We start from the raw sequence: 13,105 nt of genomic DNA, 5'->3' as shown, positions 1-13,105 counted from the left end.
TTGGTAGGTTGCTTTGGGGAAATATATAGAGATTAGATGCATCCTCATCTTTTGTTCCAAAAATATCATCTTCTGGTTCAAAATATTCGCTGATCGCCAATTGTGAATACGCAGGTGTCGATTCAACGTCAAGAACGATCAGGATACTGTACTATTAAATTCACTTAAAACACAGGTGCTACAAAGAATGTGCATCCATTGTATGTAAACTAATTATTGGAGGCAAAGAGGATACTGTGAATGCATTCCCTTTAACAGACAATGAGTGTCATGAAGACGACTATGATGAAACCAATGAAGAACCGAGACAAAAGAAACGTAAAAGAAATAGAATGGGAATCAATGTTGAGAAAATGATTGATATGATTGTGGTGAGAGAACTTGATAAGAAAGGAGAGAAGGAATTTTAAGAATTGAGAAAAGATATCTATCTTTTCTCAATTCTTTGTTTTCTCAATTCTTTTATTTAAACAAAAACGTAATGACGAAAGGATACAACAAACCCAAAACCCCATAAGAATTCTGATGATTGCTGTAATACAATGGAAAACAAGGAGTGAGAGACTAGATTAGGGACAGTAGTATAATGAAAGAAATAAGTGATTTGTGTGATTCGCCTCAATCAATATTCTAAAATTTTGTTAATTAATGGCATTAATATTAATTATAAGCAACGATAATTCTCAAATGACATATTTTTTCTTTGAATACGGGGCTTTTAGTGGTTTATTTGTGAATTTTTAGTCATGTCTGCTAAAATACAAATCCATCTATAATAACATTGACATTAAAAACAGATTATCTCATATTCAAGTTATCGGCCATTTCTGGTGATCAATGAAGTTTGTAATTTCTCCCTGTTTTGCTTGACATAATATTGCTAAAATATCATTGTTTTCTCATTGACTTGTTGGATTTACATTACAATGTATGGCAATATTACCTGGAGTAAAAAGTTCGCCATAATATCGCCTCTTTCTGAAGACAGCAAATGTTGTGCAGCGTACATAATGACACAACAATATTCGCAACTTTCTCAATATTGACATGAACATCGTCTTGGATTCTTCGAAATATATTTTTTAATTTGCCAAATAAATGTTCAACGACCATTTTCGTAGCTGAAAATTTAAAATTAAAAGTTCCTTAGAAACCAGCCAGGTCCTTTTTCATATGATGATAAACACCACTCTTCAAAAGGAAACGCTGAATCCCCAATGATGTGAAACCGTTTGGGATTAAACAAAATAGAACAACAATTACACAATTTGTCATTCATAAACTTAAAAGAAATCGTGAGAGCTTGCAGTGAATCCACTAAACACATACGAAAAAGTGCCATCATAAACAACACTGACCATTATCTAAAAGGTAAATTGTGTCAAGTATACGTTCCTGTACGTTTTTTAGTATATATGTTGTTCATTGACGAGAAAAGGAACTTACTTAATTGTGTGTATGATTTTTATGTAGCTTGCTCAAAGACTTGGACTTCGCTCTTCCTCAGCAGTGGCTTTTTTTTACTTGATTCACTGCCAACATTTTCAATGCAAAAGATCCTGTAAGTTTTTTTAGTATGTGTTCTTTGACGGGAAATGGAAATGACTTAATTTTATGTTTGGTTTTTATTTAACTTGCTCAAAAGCTTGTGGCTTGAGTTCTTCTACAACACCAGGACAACAACGGATCAGGTGTGTCATTCACACGTCGTAACAATTTTTAAAATGCCAGTTAATTTTTTTTATTGTTGCGTAGCTGAGTTTGGTTAACTCTAATTAAAAATAAACTAAAAAAAAAAAAACTAAAATAATAACTCTACTTGTAGCCACTTTACATCTTGCTTCAATGTCAGTTCGATGACTTTTCAGGTATGCAATTCACAATAATCACAACAACTAAGCATGTTTTTGTTTGTATTTTACAACAACATTGTGCACTATGAAGATTTTCGTTCCACAGCACCACTTACAAATTGGTTTGTTCTAAGGCTTTACTTCCCGTTATGAAGTTGGAACTATCTATTCGGAAATTATTTTTACATTGAAATAAAATTTATTGGCCAACTTAAAAAAAAACTACTAAAGTAGGGCCTATGATGATGGCACGTCTCCATCGGCATGTGAAAGCAGCGTTAAGTAGAAAAATGCTTTATGCTCAAGTTACTCATTGTCGGGAAATTTTGTATATTCTCCGAGAGACGTGCAAAAACTATAAGAAAGGGAAAACTTGGAATTTTAATTGTGTGATTATTCACAATGCTGATTACTTAAAAAACGTAAGCACAATTCAATGATAAAACTAAGCTAACTCAAATAAATTTTTATATTCTCAAGGGAAGCCTCTATTTCTTGGAGAGTGGAATAAAGGGATAGATTTTTACAACTGGAATTTCTATCACACAATGTCTTTTCTGGAACAACACATAAAACAGAGAACGTAACTGCTATAATAATTGTGTATTGAAATTCTAAATGGCACTTGTACAGCAATTTTTTTTTACGTTACAGTAGGTTTACTAATCTCTCATCAGCGAAGGTACTACATATTGATTTAGTTAAAAGATCTGCTGCAAATGAAATGGAGAATGATGAGGAAGTAGAAAATGTTGACAAAGAGTATGTATTATTACATTCAAACGACGAGTCATTGCTATCAAACGATACACAATTACTAATTATGGACAGCGAATCCTCTATGAACAACGAAGATTCTCTGCAAATGTCAGGTACTCATACGTGTGTTTCAATGTTCTCAATTTACACCGTTTAATTATATTGTCAGTTTATGTTGTCAGTTTAATGAAATTTCAAATTACGATATTATGCAGTCAGGCTTGTTAATTTCTTGAGCAGGCAAATAGCACTATATGTCTTTATATTAAATTGACGGAAGGTATACTAAAAAACACAACTTTCCCCCTTTTTAGATTTCTTTTGCGCTTTTCCATTCTCTTCTTCCCTCCCTTTCCCTCTTTCAACTTTCCCACCAGAATGAACAAAATTAGAGGAACAGTGAGCTTCCTCAGCTATACCTTCCGTCAATTTAAAATAAAAATGTATAGACCAATTTGCCTGCTCAAGAAATGAACAAGTGAAACTGTATACAGGTTCCATTAATGTATCATGTAGTAAAGATGTATTGACAAAAAAACAAATATTGACTTCCATTGCTTCAAGTCAAAGCTAGAAATCTGTCAAATATCCTTTTGAATCGGATACTTCAACCGAAATTCGGCCTCAACTGTTTCTCAAAACATCGACACCCACTCCTTCAACTTCATCATCAGCTGGTATAGTGTAATTGTTGATATTACTGCATTTTTAAATTTATCTTCCTAGTTATCCATGCAAAGCGCAAAAGGAAATTAGAAGAATCTCAAGCAGAAAAAGATATGTCGATGCTTGTGTCACAGTTGATTTATGAGAAACCAATCATAAACAAAATCATAATGTGATTGAGAAAAAAGAATATCTTGAAGTGAAGAAGGAATCGAGAAATTATTGCAAAGTTTTGGCCGATAAAGATATAAATGCTTTGAAATGATCAATTCATATACACGTTTAGGTACAATAATCTTCTCATTTATAGTTGCCAAGATCAAGAGTAAGAGCATAAAGGACGATGTACGATTACAAATGGAACAATTATTATATGAAGCAGGGAAAAAAGAGAAGGAAAAGTCCAAGATTAGGAAGAAGAAAGAAGAGGACAGGTTGAACCAAGCTTAATCATTCTTTGAAATTAGATTGGAACCCATTGTATTACGTTACTCAGCGTTATAAAATCAACAATACAGATCATCTCGAACAATTCTTCCGATGCCATTAATCTTCCTTCTCAGAATTTCTACCGGTTTCTTTGACAATCCCCCTCTGCCATGGCACTGCACCTTCATTTAAAATGCATATTTTAAACTTATCGCGAATCTTTTTGGCGACAGTTGTGTAGTTCACTCCTGTTCCTGGCCACAAGTCACTTAACAAAGATGTAATGATAAGATTAATTGTTTTATGCCTTGCTTTCCTTAAAAATATTTACCAATACATTGGTGTTATTGTATTGTCCGTCCTCCGGGCCCCTTCGATTTAAATTCCCTTTGCATAAAAATGATCTGGTAGCTTTTGATTATCCAATTAGAAGCGGCTATCTCCGCGAATCAGCATATTGTGCAACACACACCTGCCTTTATGTAATTTTCAATATTTTGAGGGCTTCCAATCATGGGCTTGCGGAAAATGCGCAATTGATTGGCGACAATCCCGAAAGCATTTTCAATTGTTCTTCTTGCTCGAGACAACCTAAAGCACCTATATTGTGCAGTGATATGTCTGTCCTATCTTATTACCTTATAAGGTGTTTATGGAAAATGTATTGAATTCTACCTGTAATTGAAGATAAGTTCTGCTTCAGTCAATGATCTTGTGCTTCGTCTTCGTTTTGGTTTTAAATGGAAATGCATCATTCTAGATAAAAAGGCAAACATATTGATCAGTGTTGAGTATTTAAATAGCACGTCAAAGTATCAAACATTACCATTACAAAAACGTAAGGTGATAAATTACTGAAGTAAATCAGTGTTATGGTTATGGAATACCCAAACAACAATTATCAAGGTCTTCCGCAAACTGCGAAGATGCAAATATACTCGCATCTCCCTCTCTACCATAAGCCCCGATATCGAAATCAATGAAACAGTAATTTGCATCGCAAACGGTGAACATAAACATTTGTAGTTGTACCAATTAGAGCCACCGTTGTCAGGGCTTTGCATTGCGAGGTGCTTTCCACTTCAGCCCCAACACAATTTAGGAAAAACCAAGTTTTGGATAAGTCATTCGATATTTGTTTCCATTTATTTGTATCTGACAATTGTAAATACGTAGGAGCAAGGATGTCATACACTATTCTCCATGTTTCGTTCACTAATTTAGATACTATGTCCTATCCGGAAGGAATAGGAAAGAGAACGCATACAGTCTCCTGATGCGAGGAACCTCAGAGTCAACGCCAATCTTTGGTCTATTTTATTAATGAAATAATTACTTAACGATTTCAGTTTAATGATTTGTAACATTAAAATCTTACCAACTGGAATAGAATGTCCCATTTTTGTGTCTTTCTTGAATAATTAAGGGCCTAACATGACCAAAAATTTGTTGAAAGAGGCTGGGGACATACGAGTAATGTTCCTGAATGTAAAGCCGTATGCCAAACTATTCTCTGCCAGTAGAATAGTAGTGTACACAGAATTTTTCTCTCATTTAGGTTCTGAATTATGGAACCGGGTCCACAATCTACCTACAAATGAGTAATATGAGGTTTTCAGATTGTTTGTGGTGATCTCTCAACTGGAATTATAAAACTATCAAAAGGTCAAAAGGAGATTATTGGCTAACAACCTTCGTCGGTGACGTTTAAACAATAACAACAAACATACAACCTTGGCCTTCCAACCCCACATTTCAAAAGTGTTTTGACAAATAATTCGTTCTCTTTCTTGATCGTTATTATCAAAATAACTAGAGACTTCTTCATCGGATGAATCACTTAGGTTTTTTCACTGATGTCTGTTGAAGTTGATGAAGGAAACTGTTGATATGCTGTTGATATTGACAAGTACTCCAACTGACAAACACTACACTACATCTACTACAAGAAAATTGGGGTTCGAATTGACGTTAAAACCCAAGTTCAGAGTACGAAGATTCTAACGTAAATTTTTGTTCGTAAAAAACTAAATGAAATTTACGTAAGAAAAACGTAAAACGAAAGACGTTTACGTTGTACGTAATACGTAGAAAAGATTTGTAGTGTGAACGAAGCTTTAGTCATTATTTTTGCTGAAAACAGTCAATGGCAGAACCTATCGCTAGAACAATAAGTTCGAAAAGAAATTTACAGCAAAAAATACGAAGAATGAGTCGATTCATCAATTGATGCACTTCAGGGTTTCTAAAAAGCAGATGATTTATGGCTTGACATAACAATAATGCATCTATTGGCAAATTTTTTAAAGAATGTTGTGGTTCTAAGGGCAAAAAAAAATTTGCAAGAGAAATAACATTGTATAAAATTGGTCAATTGATCGATTTTTATTTCTTCAAATCGAATGATTAATGTTTTTAAAAAAGCTAGTCACACATAAATGCCTTTAAAATGGTAAAATGGTTTTTAACTTTAAAATATTGAATGTATTTGTCTTTTTAAACTGGTTTTAAACAGATAAGACTCAACGCTGTTTTTTATTAAATATTTCCATACTATGGCTTACCGACAGGATATGGAAAATATTCTGTTTTACCCTTTTTCACAAAGCAACGTATGTATTTGTTAATTTAACCACAATCAGATCCCGCGGAGGTCCTTCGGGAACTAAATCAAACAAGAAATTCAAAATAAATTCTGAAAATTTAGTTGCTGAGCAACGGATGCCATTCGGAATGCTTAACTTCCAAGGTCGTCATTTCGTCATTGCGTCCAATTTCGCGTTTGACTGTTGGACTGGAAGCCATCGATATTCCGGTACAACGGGACCAAGAAGAAAAGATAGCGTGTCGAGAGCAGGAAAGGTGTAAGTCGAGCTGGACACGACCAGTTGAGACGCTGTGACCACCCAGAAGGAACTGATGAGGAACAGAAGGAACGTTGAGACTGAGGATCTTTCTTGGTGGATTGGATCCTTCTTGGTGCCAGTTTGGGAGCTGTGGATGGGGCATTACCCAATGTGAAATTCCTCGTAGGCCGACTTGGTCGTTCCGTTGCCGTCAGCGCCATCCAACCACTGCCAACTCAACCGGACTGTTTGGCGTTAAGCGGGTGGATGGGCTCTAGTCGGAATCACGCAAGAGAAGGGGAGAGTCACTGTAAAACTTCCTCCAATTTCAAGATGACGCCGTCGCCGCTGCCGAAGGATCCCCTGGCAGAGTCGTGAAGCAAGGAAGAACCGGACTGAGGGTGGACATGCCGTGCGAGCGTTCTCGGCTCTGACGAGCACAGCGTAGGACGTGGTGGGTTGCAAGTCTGTCAAGACGTCTTGAGCCATTCTGCCAGCCAACCATCAAGGAGTTGGTCGTCTTGTGGAGGAGCCGCAGCTGAGATGGAGAGCCGGACAGAGCCATTGGGTTGCTCCTACGCGAGAAGGCGACGTTCAAGTTGCTCTGGCTGGCCAGCGTAAGAGAGGCCGTCCAGTCCACCGTCTGACTCCGGATCCAATCCAACAGGCTTAAATTCTGACGTTGGACGTTGGTTGCTTTTATCGCGAGCGCTCGGTGGCTTATAGGATTAGGGCCGGCATGGTAGAAAAAGAAACTTTTAAGATTTGTTTCGAAAATTTTAATAATAAATATCTCGGCTTCTCAGCCGAGTATCGAAAAAATATGGAAACTGTTTGAAGAGGTGGGCTATATCATCACTTTGAAACAATCAGAATATTTATAGGTACAGCATTTGACGAGAAACTGTTGCACAAAAACAGCAAAAATTCAAAATTCTGGCTACCCCCCCCCCCACAGTTTTTTGCTCATATCTCCAAAACAACAAGAGGTAATCGATTGCGGTTTTCACCAATTGACTAAGCAAAACATTTGGAACTAAACTCATCTATTTATGTATTTATACAACCCCTATTGCTGATTTCCGAAAAATAAAAAAAATGATGAAATGGTCTCTTTGAGTGGCGGATTTCTTGTAAATATTAGCTTAAAGCCTCAAACCTACACTGACATATTGAGAAATGTACACGGAACAAAACTCACTTGCTAGTTCAATGCAAATTTCCGGAAGTTGACAAAAAAGCAAATTAGCAAAAATCTAACAAGGGAACTTAATTGCTGGAAAGTTTACAGTATTATAATCCATATCATTATCTTACGTTAGCTGCCGATATATGTCTTTGGAATTGAGTAAAATAAAAGTAACTGAAATGAATGTTTCTGACTGCTGAAAGCAACTGGAATAAATCTGGAATAAAACTGGTTTTGCATGCACAGGAAATTAACCAGAACCAAAAAATGTTATGTAAAGTATACAATAGAAATTTTGGTTACTTTTGGGTTACCTAAATTTCAAAACTTTTAGCTCTGCTGACTTGCACCTACATCAGGCAGTTCTTTGGGCAATCTGATTGGATTTGACTAAAAGAAAGATCAACCAAATCTAAAAAAACTTGCTCAGATTTTGCAAAGTGCTTAGCAGCCTGAAAAAAGAATATTATGTTACGTAGGGGACAGGAATTGCCAATGACATAAACCAATGAAGATAATGAATTACTTCTACGTTAACATTTCCATGGATTTTAAATTGGATTTCTGAATCAAGTGAAAGTAATTCACAAACAAGACACAAGAACAAAACTCAAGAAAACAAAGTCTCACGACAACATTTTGTGTAAATGAGATTAATTACTTTCATTGAAAATCTCCAATAAGGCAGTAAAATATCTGACAATGCTGCGATTCACGTTCTGACTCATTTTCTACAGGCACTATTTATAAAAACAGATGTGATTAATACTCAAAGAAATATAAAATAAAATAATAACTAACCTATATCCAAATTTTTGGTGCCAAAGTCTCGTAAGATATTTCGCAAACTGTTTTCATTTGCTTTGAAAAGCAGTCTGATTTGAGAAAAATCATCTTCTCTTTGCACTACTTGTGCTTGAAGATCCTTGAATACGTCCACCAAGGACAGTGCATCAAAACCGTCGAGTTCAGCCACATTATCTGCGTCAAACGAAGACACAAGGTAGCAAAACGCAGGAGTTGCCGCAAGATCATATGGGATGTGAAATAGCTGGGTTTGCTTTGACAGTTGCTTAATTCCGCTGTCGACGACAACAACAAAACACAAAGATGAACCTGATTTCATTTTTCGAACAGCAGTTATCATACCAGTTATTTACCACTGTAATACTCGTGGTGTCAGCTGATTGCTTGGTGGAGTTCATTTAATCTATTCACGCGACCGTCCATTCGCAGTCACAATGAGTGTGTGATTTCATAACAAATTTTACATTTCAGATTATGCGAGGAAGGTATTTTAAGCAAAGTCGATATGGCAAAGTTTATTTTAAACAAGTGATGCATAAATTAAGTTGTCGCACTCAAAATTTTGTTTCTGCTGGTATGTTGTGGATGATTAAAGCATGTTTAAGTTAAGTGTTTAAACTATTAAATGTGATGTATTTCACCTATTCACTGTAACAAATTGTTTTTTTCTCAGGGAGGTGGAGAGACTGAATTAGTATCGGGGGTCTACACTTTTAGTCTAAACCAAATAGAGAAGCAGACCAGAAAAGAAAAAAAGTCACCTAGCAGCAAAACTGGAGACTAGTGGAACCTTACGAGGTCTTTTTAAGAAGAATTTTTATACCAGAAATATCAGAATGTTTTATTCAAGAAGAGATCGAGCTCGAAATAAGGAATTCAAGAAGTAACCAGGACAAGCAAATTTATCTTGACTTCAAGCCTGAAACCATGAACAAACAAGAGATTGCTAGACAAAATATGATTGAAGTAGGAATCCTAGAGGAAAAAAATGGCGTGTCCGGCAATTTGCACATAAGAAATCACCCAGTTTCGCCCAGTTCCTGTTTTGGAGATTTCGTCACTTGCCAGTGTTATAGTTTTTTGGTAAAAGCCAGCTCTACCTGAAGAAACAATCGACAGAGGAGCCTTTTCTGTTCTTCAGTTGGAATCTGTTATCCATGCCTGTCAGAGGCATACCCAGAGACTGCCGGATGGATCTCGAGCTGGATTTCTTGTCGGAGACGGAGCCAGAATGGGCAAAGGCCAAATTGCTGCCTCAATTATCTTTGAGAACTTTTTACGAAGCCGTAAAAACTCTATCTGGCTCTCGGTGTCGAACAAACACAAATACGATGCCAAGTGGGATTTACGTGATATCGGCGCCGACCAAATTGCCGTCCACCATTTGTACACCTCTAAACGCTACCTTGTCTCTGCTGGAGATGTTTTCGGTTCAGTAAAAGAAGGTGTCGTATTCTCTACTTTCTCCAATCTGACCGAGTTCTCGTATTTCCGTAAGAAATACCAATCGAGCCTTGACGAGCGGTTGGATTCGTGTAGGCAAGATTTTGATGGCGTCATCATTGTCGACGAATGTCATCAAACTAAGAAACAATTTTACAACAGCGTGAAGACTGGAAAAAACATTGAATGTGCAGTTTTGAAACTACAGGCCAGATTACAAAATGCAAAGATCGTCTACCTGTGTTCAACTGGCATTTCAGAACCCATCAATATGGGATGAGTGACCCGCGTTGGATTATGGGGCCAAGGAACTGCGTTTCATGGTAATCGAAAATGTTTTCTTTATATATTTTAATGCATTTTTCATATGATCTTATTGTTTTCACCGATTTTGAGCATTTCGTGGAAGCCTTTGAGGATATGGGTTGCATGGAATTGGTGGGCATGGAAAAGCAACGCGGAATGTACTTGGCACGTCAACTTTCTTTTTAAGACGTCGTTTTCGACAGATTTGAAGTTGACGTGGATCAGAATCTCATCAAAATTTACGACCAATCTGTTGAACTGTGTGAGGAAATCTTCAAATCTTCACATCGATCTTTCACAGAAGCCGAAAATCGCCAAACCATCGATCGAGATGCTTATCGAACATTATGTTTACACTTTTGTGCTGCACACTCTGATTTCTCCAAGTACCTGTGCATTTCAGCCAAGATAAAGGACATCGCCTTAATGGCTAAACAAGCCGTAAAGGATGGGAAGTGTGTGGTGATAATCGTGATAATGACGTTAATCGCTCTTTTTTAACTCCTTTTAGATTCAGTGGGGTCAGGTTATTTCAATTTAGAAGCTCAGAATGTTTTGCTGGAATATCGCGTGGATTTTGCTGAGTTTTTTCGGAATATGCGGAAGTATGGAATGGGGAAGAAGGTATTGATACCCGTAATTTAATTTTCCTTTTCACAGATGTTGCACACGCACCACCCTGTTCTTTTGTTTACAGCCAATGGAATGTCTTTTGTCAGCCCGAATGATGCGCTTGAAATAATGTATGTATTCTGTAATGTATTCATTTCAAATCTACTAAATGAGTATGGTAACAAGTGTTCTGAAAGTTTATGATTCTTTTGTTCTTCCTCTTTGCCAAGTAGACCGGAGCTCCAGTACCGACGCGTTCTGCGTACGATCCTTCGCGTGGAATTCAATGGATACGACCGGTGGATAATTGAAGTCCGGGCCTGCTTGATCGGATCTTTGACTTTGACTTTACTTTGCCTTCTTTACCACGGCCAGACATGTTGACATGTCACCTCTGTCAAATACTACCATGGCCCTAGATCCGCAAACAATTTTGGACGAAATTCTCAGCCATGATTCCCTTAACGTCTTTGACAACCTAATTGATTAGTTAGTTTAATTGAATTAGGGGGCCCTGATAAGGTTTCCGAAATTTCAAATCGTCGAGGCCGTGTCATTCAGAAAGATGATGGCCAGGTAAGCACTTTGTTATCAATAAAAAGTTGAACATTTGATTATTAATTCTTTCTTTTTTAGATCCAATATGAACATCGCTTTGATGCAAACTTTCCTTCGAAGATAAACATCAGTGAAAAAGAACTGTTCATGCAAGGCCACAAAAACATTGCGATTGTGTCTGAGGAATGTAGCAGTGGGATTTCGCTTCAGGTATTTTGTATTTTTGATTGATGATATGATTTGTTTACTTAAACCTAAGATTTTTTTATCCTCAGGCTGATAGCCATTTTAACAATCAGTGTACCCGTGTTTATAGTATATTGGAATTGTCAAGCAGCGTCGAGGTTGCCATTCAACAGTTTTGCAGCACTCACCGCTGCAACCAAGTAAGTCTAACCATTAAAAGCAATCATCGATGATTATTTAAATGTGTTATTTTTAGGTTTGTTATCCTGAGTATATTCTTTTGTACTCAAATTTGGCCGGCGAGGAAAAGTTTGCTTCGAATGTTGCCAGACGGCTCAAAAGTTTTGTTGCTGTTAATCTGGTTTTCCAGCGAATCGTTGAAACATTCGGCACTAGTGAACTTACTTTAGAGACAAAATATGCACAACGCAATGCCTCGCAGCGATGCAAACGAGCGCCTCGTTTCTACTTTTCAAGCTGTCTTGGAACACAATTATGGATCAAACTCAATTGTCCCACCCCCAAGTGATTACTTAGGAGAATTTTTCTCAGGTGATAAAATTTGAAGCTAATTTGCAATGATCAAACTTCTAACAGATTTTTCATTGTTTTTTTTTAATCATAGATGTGAAAACTGTTTTGTTGGAGCTGGTTTAATGGCCATTGACGACACAAACACTTTGAAGCTACAAAGGAAAACCAGCGTTAAAGAATTTTTCGAAATGATGCTAGGTTTCCCTGTGAGGCTTCAAACAAGCCTGTACAAGTTTTTCACCGTAACTGAAGCAACCATCCTCACAAAAGCAAATATGCTGTCTAAATGTGATGGAATAAATATTTTGGAATTGGGCGCTGGTCAAATAGTTGGTCGCAAAAAATTTCACAGACTCACGAGCCCGTATTCTACAGCAGCGCCGCTTTATTGTGCAATAATTGAATTGCATACATTCGAATTCGATCAGGGCATGAGTTGGAAACTAGCTCACGACATGTCGGCTTCTTTGTCTGGAAACAGCGAAGGTTTTTACGTATCAAATTTGGTATAAAAAACATATTGATTGTTGATGAATTTGCTCTACTTATCCCTTTTTATTTTTCAAAGACTCGGAAAGGCAAGGGTTCTGTCTTCTTGGTTGTCAATAACAAGCAAGTGAGACTTGGCCAGGATGATGATTCCTATACTGCCATATGGCCTAATAAAAGAACAGGAATGGAATTCTCGCCATAGTCTTGGGAAGTTTTTAAGATTAAGCACGAAAAGGTGGCTGCAGATAGTTCGCAGCGAAGAGTTGTCGAAGAATTTTGGAATCTTCTATACAACGCCTCCAAAACGGATTGCTACCACAGATACTGGTTCATGACAAATTATAGTGCATTGCTAATACAGAATGAGTCTTAAAGGATTTTTGTATATAGGGCTGGGTAGTGCATTAAAAAGGACCAAGGACTTG

At 37.0% G+C, this 13,105-nt stretch overlaps 1 protein-coding gene across 1 annotated transcript; it reads left to right on the top strand.

Moving 5' to 3' along the window:
• The first annotated feature begins 10,412 nt into the window (after positions 1-10,412).
• On the top strand, positions 10,413-12,882 carry LOC124193938 (protein strawberry notch-like). Its single transcript, XM_046587915.1, has 9 exons — positions 10,413-10,456; positions 10,502-10,755; positions 10,810-10,922; positions 11,433-11,486; positions 11,547-11,678; positions 11,744-11,854; positions 11,911-12,179; positions 12,280-12,694; positions 12,757-12,882. Exons 1-9 carry the CDS (start codon positions 10,413-10,415, stop codon positions 12,880-12,882), a joined length of 1,518 nt encoding a protein of 505 aa, XP_046443871.1.
• Positions 12,883-13,105: the final 223 nt, after the last annotated feature.

This window comes from Daphnia pulex, chromosome 5 (genome assembly GCF_021134715.1).
Source record: "Daphnia pulex isolate KAP4 chromosome 5, ASM2113471v1".
Lineage (NCBI taxonomy): Eukaryota > Metazoa > Arthropoda > Branchiopoda > Diplostraca > Daphniidae > Daphnia > Daphnia pulex.
This window is presented reverse-complemented; position numbering and strand designations above follow the sequence as displayed.

Bases quoted from the DNA above. Each gene is read 5' to 3' on its own strand.
- LOC124193938 (XM_046587915.1), top strand. From the start codon at position 10,413: ATGGGTTGCATGGAATTGGTGGGCATGGAAAAGCAACGCGGAAT. The intron at 11,487-11,546 runs GTAAGCACTTTG...TTTCTTTTTTAG, and splicing joins TTCAGAAAGATGATGGCCAG to ATCCAATATGAACATCGCTT. The intron at 12,695-12,756 runs GTATAAAAAACA...TATTTTTCAAAG, and splicing joins GTTTTTACGTATCAAATTTG to ACTCGGAAAGGCAAGGGTTC.